Below are 25,802 nucleotides of genomic sequence, written 5' to 3'. Positions count from 1 at the left end.
AATAGCTTTTCAACAATTTGCATGAAATACTTCAAGATCAAATATTTAATTTGGTCAGGTTTCGACCAATATAATTTAAAATTCAGTATTTTCTGTCAGATAAGCAGCAATAAATCTAAATCTCTCTTCTGATTCTAAAGTATAACTTTTATTAAGTAACTCCTTGGCAAATGATTTCTCAATCAAATCACTGGTGTGACATTATTTGAGGTTTTACATCTTGTCCGAAATTTTATTCCTTTCTGTGGGCCAACAGCAAAAAAAAAGAAGAAATACGGTGGCACGTATGTGATGTAAAAATCTCCACCATCTAGTAAATCGAATTGTTAAGAGTCACAACAAAAGAACCAAAATGCTGGGTAGGATGGTCCAGAGGATACTAGGAAAAAAAAAATCCTCGGACAGAGATGTAAATGTGGACCTCGAGCATTTTTTTGCCTGTGCTTGGCCAAATTCCACATACGCCAGCAGGAAAAACGATACATTTGCACTCCTAAATTTCCACCCCCTCGGGAGATGGGAATTTCATGTGTCATGGGGCTGGGAAATAAAAATCGTAAAAATGCGAGAGGAATTATTTCGATTTTGCAGCAAGATGTAAATTGGGTCGGAGATGGAGGGATACACCGACAAAAAAATTTCAGCTCCAACTTATTTATTCACTCTGGGTAAAATTGGGATGTCGGGGGAGAAAGAAAATTCTTTTGCCAAAATGTAGTGAAGTAACTTGGAGGTTTTGTTGGTTGAAGGTAGAATTGTCAATAAGGGAAATTTGATGGACTGCGTCGAGATAGAGATTGAGGTGGAATTTTTTGGGGGAAGTTCTCTAAAATAGATTTCATTGTGAGGGTGAGAAAGTTAATTGGTATCTTTCATCTACTTTTCAAAAGCTTTAGAGGACTGTTGATGGTTTTATGATGGAAGAACGGAAAATTTTCGTCTTTGTTTTGCAAGAGTCAGGGGGTATGAGGGGTCATAATAACAAGCTGTTTATTGAGTATTTCTTCTATAGAAGTCTGTTGAATTTAACTGAAAAAGCTATTTGGTTTCACTGCTTATTGAAAATGTTCTTTTTTTCAAATAAACATTTAATACCATGATTTCGTTTTATATTATTTCCATTTGAATCTTAGCTTTTAAGTATGACCCTGTAGGGGAATTCTATAAATCCCTCTATTCTACAAATTCGGAAGCTCGAAACGACTGTCTCCATGATCGCCCTCCGTTGCTCCGTTGAGTTGTATTATCGATTCATGGAGTACGGAAGGCGATCGAGGCCGACAGAGGCCTGACTTCGGCCCCTTGTGGTGTCCTATATGTTGTATGTTTGCCGTGTCTTTTGACTGGAAATTTTAACATAATATAAATAAGTTTAAGAAGCCAATAAAAATATATTTAAGAAGCCAATAAAAACCCCAGAAGTGCAGGAAAAATTAAGGATTTTGTGTTCTTAATACAAAGATGTTAAACGCAATACGCAAAGAATAAAGTCAAAATATATATTTTTAAATTAATCTCCAGTAAAAACGATCATAAATGTGCATAAAACCTGTACAGCTTAAGTTTAAAAAAAAGGTTGTCACAGAACCGGCAATCTGGTTCAGCATAAAACGGTTAATATAGTGTCCAAATTACGCGCAACTTAAGCTTAAAATGATTTCATTTGTATGTAAAGCACTCATAACTTCAACATGAAAAGGATAAATTACAAATAAAAAGCGCACAGCTGCAGCATAAGACGGTTAAAATTGAATATAAAATCCTCACAGCTTACGAATGAAACGTTTAGCAATTTAGATCGTTTTTACTGAGATTCTATGAAGATTTTATTAAAAACCGATATAATATCACAATTTCTGTGTGAATTTTTGTTTAATACGTTAGTCTCATTTTAATAATAAAACACGATGGTTTTTAGAATATTGTCACAATATTCACTATATTCATTACCACAGATTCAGTGTTAGCAAGGAGACACTGATTCTCTTCATGTACATTGTTTTCCGGATTGTGATGTCTTGGACAAGGTATATAGCAAAATCCCTCAAAAAAATTATCGTTATGAAGAGAGCAGGAAATAAATCTTAATTTTAATGATTTTTACAATATTGATGATTAGCAGAAACGACAGAACAATTTGAAAACTCCATGGGTATTTAGATAATAAAAGTTCAAAAATTATTAATCGTTTAGATGGTTACTGTTATATTGGTTCAACACGGTAGTAGAAAATTTGAATTGGGATTGTCAGTAAATTTAATCATACATTTTAGACGACAACCTTCACAGCAAAACGCCCAAAATATTTTACTGATTACAGCGAAATCTTTGATTGAGTAAAAAATAAAAAAATTGAATAAGATATTTGATGAGTGTCAATCAATTTGACATTTTTTTTACATTTTAACATTACATGTTAAAAATGTAGCACACGTTAAAGGATTTTTTTATTATATAAAAAATTATGTAAAATGTAAAAAATTCGCCCAACCTTGGTGATGTACTGACGTTCTGACGACGTCTTCAATAACTTAATTACAATGCTCTTTATTGCAGTACTACTTGGGTATACTAAGGTCGTTGTTAGGTTTACAAATGAGACTTCTGTTCTTATAGAAACTGAACAAAACAAGCAAAACCGATTTTTAGGAAGGGCCAAATTCAGGAAAAATTTAAGTGCTTCGCGAAATCTTACACAGTCCGTCACATCTGCAATTTTTTTTAAAATTTCAAAGCTTTAATACTTCGTACTCTTAATGTAATCTTCAGTATTATAACGACAGAAAAACTTCCCAGAAGTTTTCTGATTTTCTTTCACTTTTAGTGTATTAAATACCTTAATATCTACAAATACTATTATTCCTAGAAAATTGATTATTATTATTTACTTTGAATCTTTCCGTATTTCTCAATCAGAAACACAATGAAAATGTATCTCTGTATCTTCTGTATTGTCAGACAAATGGTGTCAAAAATAGACTGACGAGACACTCAGATACCAGAGAGGTTGTGTCACCGTTAATTTCAACCCTTTTTTTTTGCCGTCGCCGATAGGTTGACGCACACGGAAAAGCTCTCAATAAACTGGTGAATGCATATATATTTATTTATAAAACAATAGCGTGGGAGCTTTTAGCTCCAAAGTCCCTTGTGCCCAAACGTCCCCAGTGAAGCATGACGCTAACCCTGTGATCCATGTCGATTCATTTTGGACTGGTGGTTCTCCAAGCCCAAAAATTCGACTGAATGTATCGATTACGTGAACCAAAAGAGTCACGCAGAGTGAGGATGAAAGAGAGAAAAAAATTATAGCGAGACATAGAGTTGCTAAATTGGTTTTAAATTAATGGAAAAGCGGTGTGAATTTTTCTTGTTCACACTTTTGTGGTCGTAACTTTAGTATTCGACTCATCCCAGGGAAAAATGTACATTTTCTCCCATTTTTACTGTCATTCGTTTGGTGGTTTGGAAATTAAATTATAACACTTCATAGTTTGACTCACCTCACAGCCGGATAAGCTGATATTTTTGAGATTAAGCTTAAATACACGATCCCTGGAAAGAGATAAAATAGAAAATGATATATTAGTTAAATCCCATGGGATCCAATTTTATTCACCACTGAACTTGTTCCTCTGCAAGGTTTCTGCTTTAGAAATTGAAGAAAATGAGCAGAGTTATAGTACCTGTGAAAGCGATTATAGCCTTGGCACAGATTAATGGTATTTTTATGGTATTTATTTGGATTATCTCCTTTAACTATTGGTGCTTCTTGCTTCTATATTGATGCATCAACTATAACTGAAGACTTACTCTTGGCAATTATTTCATAAACATGTTTAGAAAACAATTTTTTATCTTATTACAGATTACAATAAAACGACTACCAATAAGCCATTTAAATAGCCACAGTGCGATGTGTTTGAAATTTTAGTGATAGCCATATGTAGCAAGCATGTGGCAAGTTAATTTTTTTTATATGGAGCTATTTGAAGCCAATTCCTAAATTGATCTCGGACTTAACTCACAGTGCTCCGAGGAAAAAAAATTATTTAAACAAAAATTTAGTATATTTATCCTTTCATACGGAAAGGTATCTTATAATACGGAAAAACTTCTCACTTTTTAAATATTTAGCATAACGGTCGCGAGTGCTAAAAAATTCCCATATAAATTTAAATCGAAGTATGAGAAAGTGGCTTCAAATTTCAGGCAACTTGCCAGGGGCGTTATATGTAGTATCGAAAACATTTTTAAAAAACATAAGTTATTCAGTTATTTCAGGTTTTTATGTAAGTTATTTCCGATGCACAATAACTTTTGTTTTGTAAACATTTTTTCGAAACTTGAGTGAGCCATTTGACTAGGTTTAGATCTCATTTACTTTTACTGAAATGTTATAAATATATTTACAACAAAAGAAAAGTTATTGTGTGTCGAATATTATGAAGCTATTCCAATGAAAAATGAACATGTTTTCTGAGCACTTTACTATTCTCAAGTGCTTCTGCATTATCGACTTTCTTCGTATTGTGTTGGTTTCTGTCTTGAATGTTTTCCTCTGTCCTCGCTGTGTTCTAAAACCACCAAACAGCCGTGACAGGAACCAACACTGAGACAAATCGATTATGTAGAAATACATGAAAACAGTAAAGTGCTAAAAAACACATGTTCCACATTTTATTGGAATAGCACCATTATGCATACAACACAAAACCTTAAATTTTGTAAATATGTTACTTTGAATGTGTAAAGGCAATTAGGCACCTTTTTAAATATATTTTTGGAAATAGAGACAATTTTTGAAAGAAAAAGAATATCACACGTAATCTCTATATATCCATTACTACTATGAAAAAAATGTTTTGTCAAATTAACAAGACAAGTTTGTAAAAAGGATGTTCTTCCATACAGAATATGGAAAAGTTTTGTCAAATCGGCGGCCAACTGAATCTTTTTAAAAGTTTGTCAAAAGGGTGTTTTTCCATGTAAAATACAAGAAAAAGTTTTGTTAAATTGGTAAATAACATCCTTTTAACAAAATTTCAACAAAATCCATTTGTTCGTTTAACAAAACATTTTTTTCAGAGTAGGACTAGCTCTTTCGCGTCATTAGGGTCATATATGACCCGGGGAAAAAAACAATTTTTTTTACTATTTACATTAATTGAAATCTATTGGTTTGTGCACGATATCATAAAAGAAGGATGTAAGATTCTTGGCTAATTTTTTCAAGACTCCAGATATTCAGGAAAAGAAAATATTTGAGATCAAAAATCACTAATTTCGAACTTTGTGAAATGACTTTTCTTTTTCAAAATTTTTTATATTAATTTATTTTTTTCAGCAAAAAGTTCTTTAGAAACACAAAATAAAATATCCAAACATTGCATATTGCATATTTTGATATAATAAACTACTCTCAATTTTCCAGAAAAGCGTGTAGAATTTTCCGGGTCATATATGACCCTATTGTCGGCAAGGGTAAGAGTGTTTTCGTCCCAAACCTATAGCGAAATGTAGTTGGGACATTGTTTTTCTTTGTGAAATGCAGGTGGGACATCTTCCTCCTGGACATTTCATCTTATATCTGATGAATTATAACATATTTTGCAATATTTTAGAGTATTCTACAAGCGTCTCATATTGTGCAATTGTATTGTGTGTGAATAAATATGTAGATAAGTTTATTTTTGCCAAATACCACTCAAAATATTGTGACAGTGACTGTTCAAGGGATTACCAGGAAGATTCCCTGAACACCAGGAGTACAGTGTTCATCAAGACAATCCAGTTTGCCATGGTTTTGGCCAATTTAATAACTAAAAGCAAAAAAAAACACTTAGAAAGCCCGTGATATAGATTTTGAAAATGGTATGTACACTTCCCTTGAGGACAACAGGGTCATATATGACCCGGGGTTTTTCCGAGTTTTCACGCAATGGAAATTTTTTTTCCTCTCTGACTATTTGATCATAAAACATTAGGAAAAACTCAATTTTACATGAATTCATCTGCTGAATATAAGTGTCACGCGAAAGAGCTAGAAGCTAAACGATGGCAGATAGCCACTTGGGGTTTTAATTTTTGAATTAACATGCAATCAAGTTCTCTGAGCAAATTCGCGAATTTAACAAAGCAGAATAGGTTTTTCGCCCCCTTTGTTTGAAATAAAGATATCCTAAGATGAGACTCATCACGTACCATAAAAATTCTGTCTAGTGCAAGTTGGTTCATCCTTCATCTTCTTTCTTTGTGCATCAGCACAGAAGATTGACATTTAATCTACACACACGAAAATTTTACAATTTTTCGCGTTCAAGGAAAGTTTACAATTTTTATTATAATCCCGCAGCATCAGACAAACGTGGAAAGACATGCTTCACATTGGTCCTTAATGTTGTGGAGTCTCTCAAGGCAAGAAAAAGGCAACAGAGGATGGAGCATGTGTTCAACGCTATCTTTAGAGGCTTTAGAGTGTGGGATAATGATGTTCCTGTGTCGCCGTTTTTTTCCTCTGTTGTCATTTTTTTCTGTTTTTGTTCTTGGCGTCTTAACAACGAAATAAAATTGGGCAATTTTGCCTCATTTCCCCAGCAAAGAGAGGGAGATAATTGAAAGGCACCGTCTTACTTATGCATCGCATTTCACGACAAGACACCATTCAGTCACTTTGGTGTGTGAACTAAAAGCATTAGGGCTCCATTTGGCGGAGAGTGATGTGCCTCAATTGTCTTTGCAAGAGACATTGTAATATAACCATTGGTAGATCCTTCTTAGCTTGCTAAATTGTGATCCTTGTACATGTACATGTCAATTGAGAATCCAAATAATCTAATCATGCAAGTGTATTGATAAATGTTATGAGAATTGAAGGATATTAATTTGAATTTTTCTTAACTTGTACTAAAAATTTAGTACTAGGATAGGCCATCTTTCCAAATGAATCCATAGAAAATGTGACTGAATTCTCAAAAAAATGTCGTAAATGGAGTTGTATTTTTAGTACACATAATATGTACTAAATAAATATGCAACAGAATATTTAAATTCTTGCATATGATTACTTAAAAACTTACTTAAAGTACTTAAAAACTTGTACTAAATCTCAGGGGAATCCAGAAAAGGTTTAATAATTTTTAGTACAAGTTCAAATAAAGCTTATCTAGTTAAGCATGATTCAATAAATCAATTTTTGTGAAAATATTCCTGATCATTTGTTCAAATTTTGAATTTGTTTAGCATTCAATAAATAAGAATAAATAATTAAAAATGCAAGATAAAATAGGAAATAGGTGAAATGCATAGTGATCTATGGTACTATTCCAGTGAGAAATGAACATGTTTTTTTTAGCACTACACTGTTCTCAAGCTGTTCTACATAATCGATTTTTGTTTTTATTGGTTCATGTCTCGACTATTTCCTCCAGTGCTCGTCGTGTTCTAAAACCACCAAACATTGATGACAGGAACTAATATAAAAAAATCGATAATGCAGAAGCATTTGAGAACAGTAAAGTACTAAGAAAACATGTTTATTTTTCATTACAATAGCACCACTATTATTTTATAAATCAACATAAGTAAAAAATGGATAAGTAAAAATTTAAAAAATCGTTTAAATCAACAAAATTTATTTCAGCGAGTAAATTGTTCTAAATTTTTGGTGAAAACTAAAATGTCTGTAAATAAATAAAAAAAATAAATAAAAAAGCTCAAGAATACTTTTAAATAATAATTTCAAAGAAGCTAAATTGTTTTTTTTTCCTAAATATAATTCATTGTAATTTATCCTTTGCTATGAATTGATTTTCAATATTTATTTATTTATGGATTCATGTCCCAGTACAACTGTAGATACATTTTGGGACAGTCCTAAATTGAGAATTTTAGTTGACTTCCTTTTTTAAAACGGAAAAATAAGTTACAAGATTTTGTAGCCTTTCTAATTAATTTTTGTGGTTTAGTACATGCATGTGCTAAAAATACATAATTTCCGCATCATTCTTTTTCTAACTGATTTTCTGATTTAATCTACAAAGTCACAAGTAAATATAAATAAGAAGATTTGCGTGTATACCTAATTATCTATTCAAAATTTTAATATTTTTTTTTTCAAAATTCATGAATATTTGCTTACCATTAAATTAGGAAAATTTCATGAAATCAAAATCCACATCACTTTCTTTCTCACACGATTTGCATATTTCTATCTCGTTTTTTTTAACTCTAAATTCAATTGAGCTAAATTGAATTTTTCGTGATGTTTAAAATAAGAAGAAGAAGAAGACTGTGAGAGAATGAGATAGATATATGCAAACCATGTGAGAAAGAAAGAGATTGAAATTTCATGAACATTTTCTGATCTAAAAGGTGTATCGAAGACGTTACTATAAAAGTGAAAATTAAAATTCTTAGTTTTTCGTGCTAACAAAACTTTGTTAAGCAATCACTTTCCGAATTAAGTACAATAGCAGTATCCCTTAGCCGAAGCATAGGAACTGAGAGCTACAAATCTGGTTTTTGCTGATGTATCTTAAGGTGGAAAACTCATAATCAGTTCAGTGTGAATGGAAATGAAATTGGACGTGAAATAATTTCACTCCATTTGGGGATGAATTTAATTTGCAGCCAATGGTGAATTGCAGATGAAATTTTATTCTCAAGTCAATCGATATGGTGGAAAAGTCAGAGGTGAAGAAGATGCATGGGAGGTGAATTAATGAAAAGTGACGGGAGTTAGGGAGTTTCATCATTCTCACATTTGTCTGTCTCTCTATCCTATTCCTACCCAACGCTGTATACACAAACACATTTATTAAGAACAATCCATCTGTTTGTGCTCAGGAAGAGACATGGTGAGAGATATGAAGGTGAGTTGTTGGATCCTGTGCCATTTGTCTTAATCCTACCAACTTAATAAAGTGGCTAAATTACAATCATTAAGTATAATGAGTAATCTTCCGCCATCTATCCATATATTAATTAGAGCTAGAGCGCGCTGAGAGCCAAACTCAATCGCTACCATTTCGGGATTTTTGGGGATGGGACTTTTCTTGTCTGTCTGCCACAATATTAAATTCAGCAGGTGGAAAAGAGATCCCGATCTTGCCAGACAGAATCGAGAGAAATTTAATGAGTGAGTTGCGATGCCTCCATTCCCCATCCCAAAATTGTATCCGTTCTCAAAGCCACATCCATAGGTCGCGTATAGAGTTGGGTTGAGGTTCTGCGGGTGAAAAACTACATGGAAATGATGCTCAAGTCTCTCTCGTCTTGTACCACGTCAAATGGATTTTCACCACACTTTAATTGACGTGGAGTCACATACACGTAGCATAGCATGGCGCTCATCCTAATATATGCCCCCAACATCATGGCAATTTTCTCAGAGACATTTCACGAGACTTGAGTTATTAAATTACACCTATATCGGAGTGATTTTCTACTCTGACGTTGTTTTTAATTATTCCTCAAAACACACATGAAAATTCATAATATCCTAGATAAGCATACAAAAAGCATTTGGAATCCTAATCGCTGTGACATCTTGCAGCGCTCATGTTGAATATTCTCAGAAAACTTCTTGCTGTATATGTAAGAAATGGTGGAAAATGAGACGATTACTTTGAAGTATAAAAAGGGAAGACAAAGCGTCTGAGCTTTGCACTATACTTGAACTTACGACATAAGGCACAAACAGACTCAGGCTGATCCTTGATATTAGCCTGTAGAATCTTGCTTGAAGGGAATGTTGATATGGTTCGCACAGAGTGAACCTTTAAACAACGAAAATTTTCTCTGTGTTTGCCAAAAGCTAGTTCGTCATTTCTTAGCCATAAGATAGATAATTATTAAGCTCATGAGACGAGATGACAAATGGTAAACCAGGTCTTTGCAAACAAAGAGAAAATTCGCATCGTTTGAAGGTTCACTCTTTGCGAACCATGCCTACATTCCCCTAAAAAAATTATGCAAATGACCTGTAATCGAAGACTCTAAGCCCTTGGTGTATGACAGTTTGGAATAAAACTTTACAGCCCAAATTTTATAAGCCAAATATTCTCTAGGATCAGTCTGAGTTTATCTGGGACTCTGAGATACTCAGCGCCACTTAAAAGAAAAGCATTGTAATCATGAGGTTGAGTAATTTTTCCAAAATAGCACATGAGAAAATAGGATTTCAGACAAAAACTAATTATTGGTTAAAAACCAGTTTTAAAATATTTTACAAATTAAGAATGAAAATTTTCCATTAGGGGAAAGCATGCTACCTTTAGACGTTTCAAGCTTCGAACAAATCATTTTTTTTCAACATGGTTTTAATGAATTTTATCTATTATAATATTATAATTTAATAGCTAGTTCAGTGTCCCAAATTTCCTGAAAAGGACCATGGAATAAATCCATTAACAACATAGAAAAAATAAGTTGTCCGAAGCTTAAGTCGTCCGAACGTAGCGCACTTTCCCCTATCAAATTTTATTTTTTTTTTAAATTATTAAACCAAAGAATTAATACGTTTGCAAGATATTAGATTGGCTAGTCGAGTCTCGGTTAAAATCTCGAACGTCAAAATCCTGAAAACTAAAAACACCGAATGAGTCGAAATCCTGAATAGCCAAAATCCCGAAAGTCAAAATCCCAATGGATCGAAGTTCCGATTATCTCGAATGGATCAAAATCTTCCAAAATCGCAAACTCCAAAATACCGACAGTCAAAATCCTAAATTCTTAAAATTGTCATAGATATTCCCATTATTAAACTTTAACTTCTTGGAGGCAAAGGGAAATTTTTTGTGTTATGAGAGATTATTTTACATATTATCTGCCGTATAAGGTCGCCCTTTTAATAATTACCAAGACCAAATTGACCGGTTTCAAAACATTTTAAAATTAACACATATCTAAACTGTATAATGTGTCCGAAATTTATGAATTTCTTAAAATATTCATGTAATTATATTTTTTAGTGTTTAAATATTTTATTTTTTCCTCTTTTCTAAGAAATAAATTGTTGAGTACCTAATGTAGTCTGCCATTTGACCGAGTTCGCTAGGAAAAAAACCACCAAAAACGGTCGGTAGGTTTGGTGTTGAGAATTTTGAACATTCTGGATTTTGGGATTTTGGCTTTCGAGATTTTACCCGGCATTGGTCAGGATAACTAAAGTATGTTCCATTTTTTAATATATCTACCCTCTTATTTACCTATCATAACCGGTTTAAAAGAGTTACATAAGGATCTAACTAAATCATGACCAAACTTTCTCGAAATTCCATGACCCTTCAAATAAACACTTTCTTGATCTCAAAGCTATCGGGATATATAAACCCAAGTACCGATTAATTATTCATTTTGAAAAAAGTTTAAAATAAATGTTTAAATTGAGAAAAATAAAGATCACGTTATTGATGGAAGTGCGCTTGCAAATAACTAAAATATTATTTTATTCGAAATTAAATAAAATTCTAAATAAATTTGATTCTAATTTATTGATTTCTTAAATTGAATAAACGTGAACGTTATTTTCTTAATTTAAGATGCTCTCTTTACGTAAACTGTCATAAAAAATAATTTTCCCAGTCATTCAATCAAGTGACGTTTTCGAATAATGTCTTAGAGAAGCTGATAGACAATTACTTACGCAAAAGTTTATTGAAGTTAAGGATTTTGAGGTTCAAAATCAAATCAATAGAAATGCTGAGTAAGATAGCATTCTATAGAATTGAAAGTTTCACCTCAGTCTCCAATGTGACATACTATATCCTTGCACTTCTTGGAACTTGATAAAGGTTTTCATAAAATGGAATTGTAAAAGGCAATTTTCAATAATTTCTGCTATCTCTCCACCGGAAAGTTTGGCACAGTGTTTCATGGGAGAGGAAATGTGTGTTCCTGGGCGAGAGACATCCGAAATGTCTCCTCCAATGGGTCTTAATCAGTTCTTCCGCATGGCTGGACTAACGAATTTAATTACCAAGTAGACCCAAAATTGTCCGATTAGATTACATTTATGTCCATTTTCACAGTCACTGGTAAAAAGATAGCACTGCATTAAATAATAATAATCACAAAACAGACAACCTTTGGGTGGGGAGTGTCATTCCCATTTAGTCTTGTCTTTAAGTTCTGCAATGATCCCATTCAATTAGCCACCCGGTGGGTACGTAGGAAAAGAAGTAATTATAACAGTCGGAAGTTATTCCTTCATTGAATATCTTGGGACACTCTCTAGGAAAATGATCTGGGAAATTGAATAGGGTAGAAAATTTGTCTACTTCTGTGGGGAGATGATTTTCAATTTATGAGGCGGGGGATCACATTTTTTTTTTGCCACGACGGACGGACTCCATTGCCATCAAGCCTTCCGATTTGACATTGTAGGGTCAATTTTTTTTATTTCAGTGTATTTGAGAAAAACGGACGAATTTTCCACTTTATCCCCTGACAACCTCGCACCGTTTTTTTTTTTCTCGTAATATGCATCGAAAGTCCCAAGGGTAGCATTCAGAACATTCGGGACACATACTCCGCATTCGCTATGTACATAATTTCCCAGCAAATATTAAAAGTGAAATGTTATGTGCGAGGGGCGAAAGTGTACTCTAATTGAAATTTATGATAAATTCTTTTTTCCACCCCACACGCCTCAAATACATCCCCTAAATTCTATGCTATATTTGTGTCACTGAGAGCGCCTCGAGTGGGTCAGTGGATAGAGCAGTGGCTCTGTGACTGCGAGGTCGTGGGTTCGTGGCTGAGCGGCAGCAGAAAAAAGATTTCTCATGCCATATCGGCTTCGAATTCGTCCAGTGAATGAATGAATAGTAATGTCAATGGTGCATATTGGCAAAAAAGTGAACCGCCTAAAAACAATAGAGGCTGGTACAAAAACGAGTTTCGATGTGAAAGTGGTACTTCAATCGATACAAATATTCGCTGTCACTGATCCCAAACACACACCGAGAAGGGATGCTGTGATATAGTAACGGCACTGATTGTCCACACAGAGCTGCGATATAGAGCGGCTACCCGTATCGGGGGATAAGATAGAATAGGAGTGGGGAAGCATAAGGGGCCCAATTGGTGGCCTGGATGCATCGGAATATCCGAAATGGAGAACTGACCCCTGGCAAAATCTTATCTTATCTCTGTGTCACTGAGGACATTATTTTCCCAAAAATTCTGAGCACATTTATTCGCCATCTTTGCATTTTTTGTTGTCTCTAAGGTCACCCAAGGGGGTGAAACTCTTTTGCAAGGCATGGTTAGTGTTTATTAATAAAGCCTGTCCACGATAAGATTGTTCCGAATGATTTGATATTTTTATGACAGTTGACACTAGATCCGCATTTTCGTTGTATGTAAACATTGTAACACGTGTTTTTACCTTTCTTTTGGTGAAACTCTCATCAAATTCTGTTCATTTTTCACTGAGATACGAAATAAGAATTGAAAAGAAAAGGGAACTGATCGTGTATATGTATCTAAAAAATCCTGGAATCAATTACGCGGACCTTGGAAAACTCACAAATACCTCACGCCAGACCGTCCGGAGGGTGATTCTTCGATGCCTCGACAGTAAAACCACTTCCATATTATCAAATACGATAAAATCAAAAATCGAGAAGAAGGCTAAACGCGTCGAGAACATCGAGGACTTCAAAAAAAAAAAAATGGAATGAAACAACCAAGAACCGCGGTGTTGATCTTGTACAGACCTTGATGGGAGGACTCAAGAAGAAGATTCGAGATTTCGCCAATCAAATACTTGAATAAATCAACTAATATATCTAATAAATCTACAATGAATTAAAGTTTCAAAATATATTATATTTTTCTTTTTTTTATATTATGTAGACTTCATTTTTAAAGCATTATTCTTTGGATCAATCTTATCGTGGACACGCTTTAATACAAGATTTAGATAAGGGTAGAAAGGGACGAAATGGGATACTTATTTCATAAGATTCAGCCTGTTATAGTCTTACAATTTTTTTTAGAATAAAATAGGTATTAAATTTTCAAAGTAAACTTACAATTATTCCTTATAAAACAATTAAAGAAAATTATTGGTTTCTAATTTTTGCGCAATCACAAAAAAAAATGCAAAAGACATTAGTAATTAATTAGAATAGGAAAAAATCATATCATTCCAACTTAAAAACAAGAATTTGTATGCAATAAAGTCCTTCAGTGTTAAATTGATTAAATCGTTTTGTACATAAATTTGCACTAAAATAGAAATGGTGAGTTGTCATCAAAGTGAAAATCACTGGAAGGAATTTTTCCCATCATTCACAGTAGAATTTATCTCTCATTCAATCTTTGTCCTCGTCCAGTGATTGCAGTATTCGCAACAACATGATTGGGTTCATTGGTCCTATGCTAGGCTCTTGAGCTGCTATTTCAATTGAAGTGGGTGGCTTGGGTATCACTCTTTAATGTCAAATGATTTACATTGTGCACTGTAACCAGAGGAACTATTGCAATAATTCAAATGCCATTTTATTTGAAATAAACATTCAGTGTAGGCAGCAATGTTAATGATTCTTGACAATTTTTGCTTTAAGGTCTCTACACATTGAGCGCAGTTTTCTTAAAAATATGCTTTTTTTGGAGGAAATCGTCTTCTCTGCATTGGGTGAAAACGTCAAAATTCTGTTAAAAATGCAATTTTTGATGGAAACTTCTCCCAAATGTGTAGATACCTTTAGCTAAAAATAACAAAATGCGACAATGAAGAAGAACAGCGAAATTATAAGTACAGTCGAGTTCCTCAAATTTGAACGACCGACGGTTGAATTTAAAATGTGAAATTTGAGGTTATGTGAATTAGAATTATAACAATTTTCTGAATTAGAACAATAGAGTCTGAATTAGAACAATTTTTCTCTGGTGTTTCCTCAATATTGTCGTATTATATTAACTTCCACAACAAATTCCATTTATTTCACAATAAATTGCATTGATATATTCTGTGAAGTTATTTTTCTTAGTTTAGGAAAAGTGCATTTCACATGAATTCCGTTACATTTTTGAAAATATTGTTCAAATTTGAGGATTATATCCCCCAAATGTTCAAATTTGAGGAACTCTACTGTAAATAATTCACTATAAGGTCTTTCTTACCAAATTCAAGGGGTCGTATCAATATGATCAAGAAATCAAAGATTGTTGCGAGAAGTTTATGTCAAAATGCTTTTTGACATAAAATATTTACAATGTGTAGAGCACTTTACAATATTATTAATTAAAACATTTTATAATTTCTCTATAACATTAGAAAAATTTATGTCTATATTTGATAGTATTTCCTTCAAAAGCGTATAGGCATAGGCAATTTGCTTCAACATGGACGTAAATTTCTCATTTATCATAAATCATAAATGTCAATTATTATCAAACGCTAGAAAATTTTCGGCAAGTAGATTGAGTATCAAGGACAGTAAAATACGGTATTGATCTTTGGTTCCTTTCTCCGTTTAATTTCTCAAGCTGAGGTTTCGGAGGGGGCTTCCTGCTTCCACAGGAATGGTAATTTTGGGGAAAAATCTAAAACGTCGGCTTGAAAAATTAAAAGGAGAAAGGAGCCAAAGGTCAGTTACCGTGTTTTACTGTTTCTGATAGTCAATTTTATCAAATTAGATTAATTTTTTAAAGTTTTAAGATTTTGACTGACAAAAATTTAAAATTTTACACATAATTTTAAAACATTTACTTTTTATTTGTTTTTTATATATTAAAATATTTTCTTGCTTCTCATCTTTGAATCGAAAAGAATGGGGTAATCGTATCGAAAAAGAATATTATAAACTCGAACTCTTGAATAAGAAGCTAAATTGGTCTATTTTGCAATATTTTTGTAATTTTGTATTTTAAAATCAGTTCTTTTAAAGTTGCTTAAAATTTCCCTTCGCTATACGAAATATAAAAGTATATTGTCTTGAACTGTTAGCAAGTCATTCATGGCCTGATCGATCAACCATGAACTTGGAGCTCAATGTTAGAGGCTCTCGAGAGCTCATCAAATTAAGCGGGTTGTATTCATTAACTCAATATTCTATGTATTCCGACTTACAACGGATTTACGGGCTTCAGGTCCTTAGGGTCCATATGGTCCATAGGGTTTAACTTTTCTAATTTCCTATTTGGCAATGTTTTTTCAAAAACCAACATCTAAAAATATCTTAACAAACTTTTTTAAAAACTAGAAATGTCATAGTCAAAGTGAAACACAGTCAATATGACTGGTTTTGGTTTACCTTTAAAGAGGCGTATACAATTTGCTAACCTATAAAACTGGGCAAAATCGATAATCAAAGGAAGTTTATCGGTTTCAGGAGAAACCATAATAAATCATGTAGAATCCAGGTCAAGGTTCGATATAGACAGGAATGCAGCCAAAGTCTTTGGAATGATTTGAAAAAGATTTAGTAGTGTCAAATGAAACTTGCAACCATTATCTCAAAATGTTCAGTTTCAATAGGGAGTGTATGGCTTTGAAAAGAATTAATATTGTTCGTTATATATAAAAATCAACCACTTGTAATTGAAAAAATACTAGGTGATGTGATTCAACTTAGTTAAGTTAGATTTGGTGAGAATTAGTAATATCAAAATTTAAAATATTAATATTTCTGAAAAATCTTACATGGTTTATCGGTTTCTCCTGAAACCGTTGATCCTTTGACTATCGATTTTGTCCAGTTTCATAGATTTCAAGGTAGGCTTCTCTTAAGGTGGTTTTTGAACCAAGTTCAATATGACTGTTTATTTACCCGATTTGGTAATTTAATCACGGAATCGAATACGGTTAAGGGAAAGTGCCCATGCTTTACACGGTTCCAAGCTTTACAATGACTAAATTTTTCGTATGTTTATCAATAAATGTGACTCATCTCATCTATATTTTAAAAACTAGGGGAAAGTGGCTTGTGTTTAAAATATATCGCAGAGCCGCGTTTATTCAAAAACATAGGAAAAATTAAGTCATTGTAAAGCTTGGGACCGTGTAAAGCATGGGCACTTTACTCTATATAGTCTAATCACTGTTAAATGAAATGAATAAGCCATTTTGTCGAAAAAATAACATTTTTTCACTGGATGAATATAGATACGTATTTGACAAAAAAATGCCGTAGGTTATTAGTCAAGGACTCTGGAATTTATTATTCCGAACGCAATAATAATGTACGGAAATGATTATATTCCCCTACGATTTATGTTAGGGTGAAAGGAACACCTATTGACACTTTAAGAAGTCGTGTCAGGACTTATTGATACCCTACTCTGTACCATTTCGAATACGAAATTCGAACACTTATCCTTATCGAAGAAAGCAGATTAATGAAAAACTTTATATTACTTCGATTTCATTGGGTGCATTAAATAAATTTCAACATTTTGACAAAAATGTCAATAGGGGTTCCCTGTTGAAGAGGTGTTCCTTCGACCCTAATTATCTGTAAAATAAAGTAAGGCTGATTCACACATGCATGACATTGAAAAGTATAAAAGTTAAATTAAAAATACGTTCTGAATATTTTTAAATAGGCCATACCTTAGATAAAGATCTACGAAGAATAATCAAACTAGATCAAGATAGCTTTAGACAGTCTCGTCATTAAATGATTTACCTTATTTTCGAAGATTTACATAAATTTGAAAATTACTTTAATGGCTTTATTGGCTTTCGGGATTTTGGTTTGTCGGGATTCTGGTTTTAACGATTTTGGCCGATTCGGGATTTTGGTCGGCACCAATAAAATAACTCACTAATGTTAATCATTTATGGCTACCTTTAAACTTAGAAAACATTACTACGTTCACTGCAATATCGAAGAAGTCCCTTCAAAACCAAAAAGAACGTGGGTTTTAGTACGTTAGTATGCTACAATGAAAGCTGAAAAAGTGCCTTAAACACTTTCTTTTATTTCTTGCACGAGAGGTACTATCCCAAGTAATGACCAAAATATGTTTCGTACACGCGTTGATCTCTTCTCGTCGAATGCATCAACAAAATGTTTGAGCTCATGTCGGCATTAGTAAGCAATTGACCACTTGTTTCTTTTACGTCTCCACCACGTCAAATGGTTCTCCCTTTCTGTGCCACACGGTTGGAAAATGACTATCTTTTCCATGAATCTTCTCCATCTTTCCCCATTCGTATGTGGTGGCCCGAGGAGAAATCTCATGAATGTCTTCAGTGTATCCCAGCACATTGTGATCCAATAAAAATATTATCTGATGCTATAAAAGTTTCCTGAAGATGACCATGTTACCGCCAATTTGATCATCTTTTCCCACATATTGCACTGGCAAATGTGGCTGGTTGGAAAGGCCAGAGATATGGTCAGTGAATAGTTCTCGTGGGAGGGGGATGAACAGAGCAAAAAAAATGCCAACAGAGAGTCTCAAGAGACTTTGATAGCTGGATATGGATATTATCTTGTGTCCATATCCTCCACCTCTTTCCATCTCAGGCGTCTCTGTGTTCGTCCCTTCGTCTTTGACTTTTGAGCATGGCAAGACTGAATCTTCGGATGTGGAATGAAAATATGCTATACGCTCGATTACACATTACATACGCAATTTATTGTTGCTATTATTGTTGCTTCCGTCTTGTGCTTCGGCATTGAGGCTGAGGCGGCAGAAGAACAACAAAACGCTTCTGACTTTCCCTAAGATTGTAGGTCTTGGGGTGGAGAGCTTTGGTGAGGAGGGGTTTATTTCATGAATCTCAAATGATATTCCTTACAGACCGAATGGATTTGTTATCTCACAATCCCACCCTCCCCCTCTAACCGAAATGCCTTTTCATTCTGATCTGAGTCTGAGGTCAGTAGCAATCGAGGGGTAATCTTTGCAATGGCATGTTTTTGGCATTGATTGCATTTTCGCAATTGTTGTCAATCAATCACATCGAGTTACATACCCGTGAGGGTCCTTCAGAGGAACATAATGCACTGAGGTAGATTTTCATTTCTAAAATCATACTCCATATCATAAAGCCGACTCTGCCTTTAAAATGTATATCACTTTTCGATTTGCCCTGTTTAACAAATTTTCAAATGTCATCTTTTTGAACGCACCTATAAATCCTTTAACTTCAATCAAGAACCACTTTCCGATTGAAAGAAGCCTATTCGAATGAGTAATACGTCGACTTCGAGCAAACGAAGCATAAAACACTCGTAAAATATTGGGAGTACTTTCGATGGGGATCTTTTAGGGACGGGGGACCTATACCCCAAGAAGAAGTGAAGCATATCACATTGGATTGTGTATCGGCAATTGCAAATTGCCAGAGTAGCCCAAGTGGCCAGGGATGATCCCGTTGAAGAGGGTTGTGTTGTCTGTGAGTGACTAAATCGAATTACTCAGCGACTTTTTACCCTTCAACCCGGGGTTCTCTACTTATGAGATGCGTCACGCAATATTGTTGCTGCTCAATTGCCAATGATATCCGCATCCGTCTAGTTTGACTGTGATTGATGATGCTCGAGAGCATATTGGAATGCTTTAATGAAGTTTTGTTTCTGGTCAAAATGCCCCAGTTTGATGCACACACGGGTGTATATGGCAAGAAGGGATGCAGGCAAATATTGCAAAATAGCCCATGTGTAGAAACTCGAAACATTTATACATTAGACTTGGATCATTCGATAAATCAACTGCAGACGAAATAATTTTACAATCGCGCCATGAGAAGAGTCTCTTCCCCCTTCATTTATGAGCCATGTTATATACCTCGAGAGTGGCTTTTGTAAATGTTTATACCCCAGTCGAGGTCTATTTGTTCTCTTTGCAGGAGAGAATCATTCACGCTCCAGACCTCAACCACCGCAAGGTGGTGCTTTTGTATGGAGCTGGTGTACCCTAGTTAAATGCCTTGACAAGGTTTGTTTTTGCTTTGAAATTATCTGATTTGCATTCCCCTTGAATCATTTATACTTTATGTTTTGTAGGGGCATTTGGTTGTTCTTAAAGTATTACGTATGCTACAGGATACTGATTTATCAAATTACAGTCCCCTTTTTTTATTCGAATGATTGGGAGACAATATGATAGATATCCGTTTCGTTATCCGGATGGATTTTTTTGAATTTTTTTAACATTTCGAAAATATAATACAAGATTTTTTTTGTAGAATTAGTATAAAAGTTTTAAAGAAGATTAAAAAGACAAAATTAGAGAATTCTACGCTATTATACTTCATTTACTTAATAAAAACATGTCAAGGTAATTTATTTTCATTGCTGAACACATATGCATACATAACCACAAAATTACTTAAAATGTAACCGTCGAGAACTCGTCCCGATTACGCCGATCTGGATTAGAGAGCGGGCACTGTAATCCCATTTAATGAATAAAGTTTTTTTTTATGGGATACGTAGCCTCGGGGGCACTCAATGAGTCAAGTGGTAGAGTACTCGCTCTATGATGCAGGTGTCCCGGGTTCGAATCCACTTTAGGTCACCAAGAATTATTCTGGCGTTAAAGGTGTTCGGATTGCATCCAGTGAGCTTCACTGCACTTGATTCCACGGGGCATGAGACTGACAACCTCATCCCGTACAAGAAAAAATAAAAATGCATGTCTAGAAATCCCCTTGTGGAATTCCTTTATGGAATATTGTGCCAGCATCATTCACACGTAGCATCTTCGCTCAATTCCTATGTTCACCTTCAAGCGGGCTAGATACCTGGTAGATCCCGGTATACTCAGTTGAAAGATAGAAGATTGGGCAACCAAGCACAGTGGAAAGTCACGAAGCTTAGGCTAACGTACAAGGAATCTGGTCCTTCTAGATAGGGTTGGACGAGGGGCTAACTACTTCTCCCCATAAAATCAAGATTGTTATGAAAACTCGCAAGGACGAATTTTACGTCAACGACTGCTAGCTGAATGAATGTCTAAAAAGCTACTAAACAGTGAGTCTGAAGGGTTGAGGATGAGGGAGCGTCCCAGAAAACGATGGAGAGAAGTAGTGGACAATATCCTTAAATAGTTGGGGGTACTGAGGTGCTAAAGGGCTGATCGATAGTCGCCAGGACTGGAGGAGGTTAGTGCTAGAGGCCCGGTCCCTTAAAATGACATTGGAGCCATCTAAGTAAGTAACTAAGTAAGGTTTAATTATGATTGAAGATGAAGACTAAACCGGTTGCAAAGATAAGCCAAATTCTGGTATGGGAGGGGTTACTGCATGTAATAAGAGGGCCTTATCGCATGTGAAGTTTCCCGATATGCATTATTATCTTTTTCTTATACGTTGATGGAATTGTACAACTCATACCCCTGCTCATACCTAGTGATACCAAATGTAGTAAAGCCCATTGGATGTAATTTGATACTATTAATGCCAGAAAAATTTGCCAAAAAAACTCACCCATCCTAATCATTTTATTCTAATAACTCGTCAAAACCCTTATCTGTAGGCAAGTGCTCAAAGTAGTTCAGGCTGTTGATCCAGCCAAATATTTCTTTTGTATTTTAATGCATTAACATTACTGTTTAAAACCTACTTTTCGTATTTTAAAGCCCTATCACAGTTTATACGACTATTAAGTATAGAGTTTTAAGGAACAAAGATGAAACCACACCTGAAAAAATGTTGAAAGAATATAGAGGACACGTTGCCGGAGTTGCCAGGACTAGAGGATGGTAGTCAAAGAAATCATCTCTCCAGTCATAAGTAGATTAGTCAAAGTTGTACAGATCAATTGTTTTAGTCTACATTTTAAATAAAGGTTGTAGCATACTTATAATTACGAAGGATCTGAGAGCTCTTAGAAAGGAGGTAAAGAACCAGATTTAAATCTATCACTCGTTCATCAAAAGGTATGCAAGCCATTTTGAGGAGGCGTCGACCTCGAGGCAGATCTAGTACAAGGTGGCTGAATCAAATTCAGAATCTTATCTTGGAGCGCCTTGGAATCGAACCTGAACATCATTGGATATCATGGGACGGCGACCCCAATAGGGATAAATAGGGATGATAATGACCTATTCCTCTCTTTCAACCCGATCGTCTCTCTGGTCTGCACTCCCGAACGTCTTTACTGGTTGACGTATAGTATTACACACGGCTCTTCGTTATCCGGCACTTCCGGACTATCTCCATGGATAAATAGGTGACATTGAAAGATGCAAATGGTCAAATGCGAGCTGGATTCAGCAGCCGGCAGGTCTGGGGCTTACAATTGTAAAGTAAGTTATCGGTCGCAACTAGTCGCTATACCTTTCATTATCCATCTAGATTTTTTCGAGAGACCTCAATCCATACATTCTCCTTTTCTAGCGTTCTAGACCGGTCTCGCTTTCTTCTGTTCTCCAACTTATAAACTGTGTTACCACAGCGGCTTACAAGCAACTGAGGAAAGGATTTGAGGATAGTAACGGTTATAACAAACACGACTTCCGCAAACGCTAACCGTTCATTGGGAATAAGTCGGATAGGTTTACAATTTCGTTTTATGATTGAACACTCCGCTTCATTGGATATTATCAATTTTTAAGTCCAGCTAGTATAGGGGAAGTGGGGCACCTTTGAAAGTAGGGTACCTTTGAAATTGGGATTTTTCACCTATTTTTAAATAAAATTGAGTCCTATCGTGATATAATTTAGCTGCACAAACACATTGAGAAGATAAATTACATCATGATATGGATCAGTTCCACTTAAAAATACAGTAGACTCTCACTCAATCTGCTCTTTTTCAATCGGGCGACAAATTTTGTTGACAATTTTCACGTTTAATTATGAAGCTAATTCGCTCAAATTCGCTGTAGTTCTTCCTATTTTATAGTGATTCTTTATAAGTGACCGCTTTTTGTGGAATATACAAAGGCTTTGACACTCAATTCTATCGCTAAACCGGATGACATTTTGCCCCATATTCCCGATTGAGAGAGAGTCTACTGTAGGAGAAAAATACCAATTTCAAAGGTACCCTACTTTCAAAGGTGCCCCACTTCCCTCTACACCAAAAAAATTGAGAGATCAAAAACCAAATTTGCGCACTGAGAGAAATCCGAAAAAGTCAGTATTGATCCGAAATCGGTGTAAATATTACCCTTTTTAGGTGTATTATGGGTTAAAGTTACTCTTTTTTCATGTTGATTTTACCCTCAAAAGGTGTAAAATTAACATTAAAAAATGTTAATATATTTTTACACCCGAAAAGTGTTAAAGTTATGACGAAAAAAGTTAATCGTAGCCTCTTTTTTTCTCAGTGCGGTGTACACCTTGTCTTGTCAGTGATATCTCTTGTTTCACATGCTCTGGGTGTCTGTTCGAATGGAACAATGCGTTTATGAAACTCTGAGGACGAATATATTATTTTGTAGAATGTTTTCCCCTATAAAGACTAAGGTAGACAAGGAAAAGGCAGAAGCCACACAGGGTTGAATTTCATGTCAATTGGGGATGAAAATGCCAACATAGTCTCTAGTTGTTTTTTTTTTCGTGGAAAAACTTCCAATCAACCCAACATCATTCTTCTAGCCCCTGTTTCAACATTACTCTCGTTCCATCCTCTTGAGCCCAGGAAATGACTTCACAATTAAAAGGTAGCAAAATCGGCGCACACACTCGTAATTTCCACCCTGAGCTTGTTTCTTGTGTAAATTATTACGGGGTGGCTTGTGATAGGAATGTATGTGTGTGCACCCCAAATGGTATGTTTGCAGCTTTTATTTTCGCCCTTCAGAGTGATTCCTTTGTTGCAGAATCCAGAGGGTTGAGGGTGAACATTTCACAGGTAGAGAATTTCTACCACCCTTCACTGTACCACTCCTTCTGGTTTTTTCCAAGCTTGGATCCATGTCCAAATGGGTGAGAGAAAGACGTTCTCGCCAGAAAAAGACAGAGAAGAGCATCGAGACATAGAAGAAAAGAGAAATTCTCGTTTTTTGGGGGAAGTTTTCTTTTACAACTCTGCCCAAGTGGCACCCTCTTCAGTGATAGACACCAAAACCCTCGAAGAACAATAGGGGGTGAATGCAAATACAAAGCAAATAAATAAATTTCACCGTTAAGACATCGTAAAATATTTTTTCAGGTGTACATAGTGAATCTGTGCGGATGGAAGGGTGCACCCTACCCCCTTGTTAAAATTGATTCCTCTATTTTAGGGTGTGTTTCCAATGCGGCAAAAAAGTTGGGGAAGAAGTATGTAGTGGAATTTAACATTGATGAATAGTCAATTGGATATGCGGGTGGAGATCCTTAAAAATTTAAAGCCATTTAGAACTTTAAAGATGCAAAGCTTGCAAAGAAGCTTAGGGGATGTTTTGAGGAGCCAACAAGTCATTAATTCTCAATTCATTATTTATGCCACATTATACATGCCTTTTGGCTGCACAGTCCAACATTTGTTGCAAAATTCAGAATTGGAGGGGGCGGATGTATTGGGAAAGTAGGGATGATTGATAAGTCTTGCAGTACTTAGACCACAAGTAGCTTATCATATCAAATGATTTGAATTGTGAAAAGATAGAATTTTCTTATTAAGACTTTTCCAAAGAAACTTTCAAATCTGGAGCAAGATCCAGAATTACGACGATATAAATGCTAATGAATTCCAAGAACTACAATATTGAACTTCCTTTTTTAGTTTTCTCTAATGTTTAAGTTTTACTTTAAATACGAAACAATCTCTGGTTAAATATTTAGTACGCACATAACAACTAGAACTTAACCAAATAGTTTTCTGTACTAGAAATACTAGAGATGGAATGTTAATACAGTACGGCACAACTACAGTCAACGCATTTGATTCATATCTGCAATATTTTAAGTCATTAATTTTTGAAGTAACTATATCAGTCGTTAAAAATTATCTCAGGTTCTTACTTAACAAAAATAGTTTAATTTTTTTTAGGAATTGACTCTATCGGAGTCGTACTGTATTTTTGAATTAGCTGCTGATGAATATTCTAAAAGGAAAAATCTATTAAAGGGGCTAGGAGAGCGAAAATATGCTATCAGTAACGCGTTATATCGGTCTTTAAATTTAAAGTGTAACCTTCCAAGAAAACAATTCTACACCCAAAATTCAAATCAGGAAAAAGTATTGAGGAAAATATTATCAAAATCGACGCGATGTCAAATTTTCGTTTGAAACTCCGTACACAAACTTTGAATAACTGTCCGCAACGTGATAAAAGTGCAACAATGGCTCCGTTCAGTAATAACAAGAGACAAAGCCACTCCAAAGCTAAGCCAAACCTTGAGAATCTACCGGAAGCTTAAAGTGCAAGTTCATATTTTGAATTTCGATATACTTGACACTTCCATTGTCAACAATGGCAACTACAGTGTGCAAAAGTTTGCTGCAAAAAGTGAATTTTTGTGTAGTTATGTAGAATTTCAGAATGGCAGAACGTTTTAATTGGAATTTTATTGAGATAAATGTCATTTTCATGAATTTTCTCACTTTTGTGTTACTCGTCGGTTTAAACGTTCGAACTTCCAACGGGTTTTTAGGTAAGTTCTTTCTGATATACCTTCGATTCGGTAAAGGAAAAACCTCAAGTGAAGAGAGCTCTCAAATCGGGAAGGTTATTACTGAACGAGAGGAATGTGCACTTCTACCTCTGTCGGGCTATTTCTCACGCAGTTAAGAGACTAAAATAAATAAAAATCCTTTCCCTGTAGCAATTCGGATATCAATATCACGAAATAAATTTTTGAAAATCCCCTAATTTACTTACGATGTATCATCCTAAGGTGATATCGAATGCTATCGAAAGAGTGAAGAAATGTAATAAAGCGTGTAAACGTTATAACA

At 34.7% G+C, this 25,802-nt stretch overlaps 1 protein-coding gene across 2 annotated transcripts in view; it reads right to left on the bottom strand.

Moving 5' to 3' along the window:
- LOC129802524 (semaphorin-2A) overlaps positions 1-25,802 on the bottom strand; it is a 610,443-nt gene that overhangs the window by 181,770 nt on the left and 402,871 nt on the right. For both annotated transcript variants that reach the window (XM_055848429.1, XM_055848428.1), the window contains one exon: positions 3,504-3,555. In XM_055848429.1, coding sequence (XP_055704404.1) covers positions 3,504-3,555 — 52 coding nt within the window. The remainder of the gene's footprint in view (positions 1-3,503; positions 3,556-25,802) is intronic.

This window comes from Phlebotomus papatasi, chromosome 2, assembly GCF_024763615.1.
Source record: "Phlebotomus papatasi isolate M1 chromosome 2, Ppap_2.1, whole genome shotgun sequence".
Taxonomy (NCBI): Eukaryota; Metazoa; Arthropoda; class Insecta; order Diptera; family Psychodidae; genus Phlebotomus; species Phlebotomus papatasi.
This window is presented reverse-complemented; position numbering and strand designations above follow the sequence as displayed.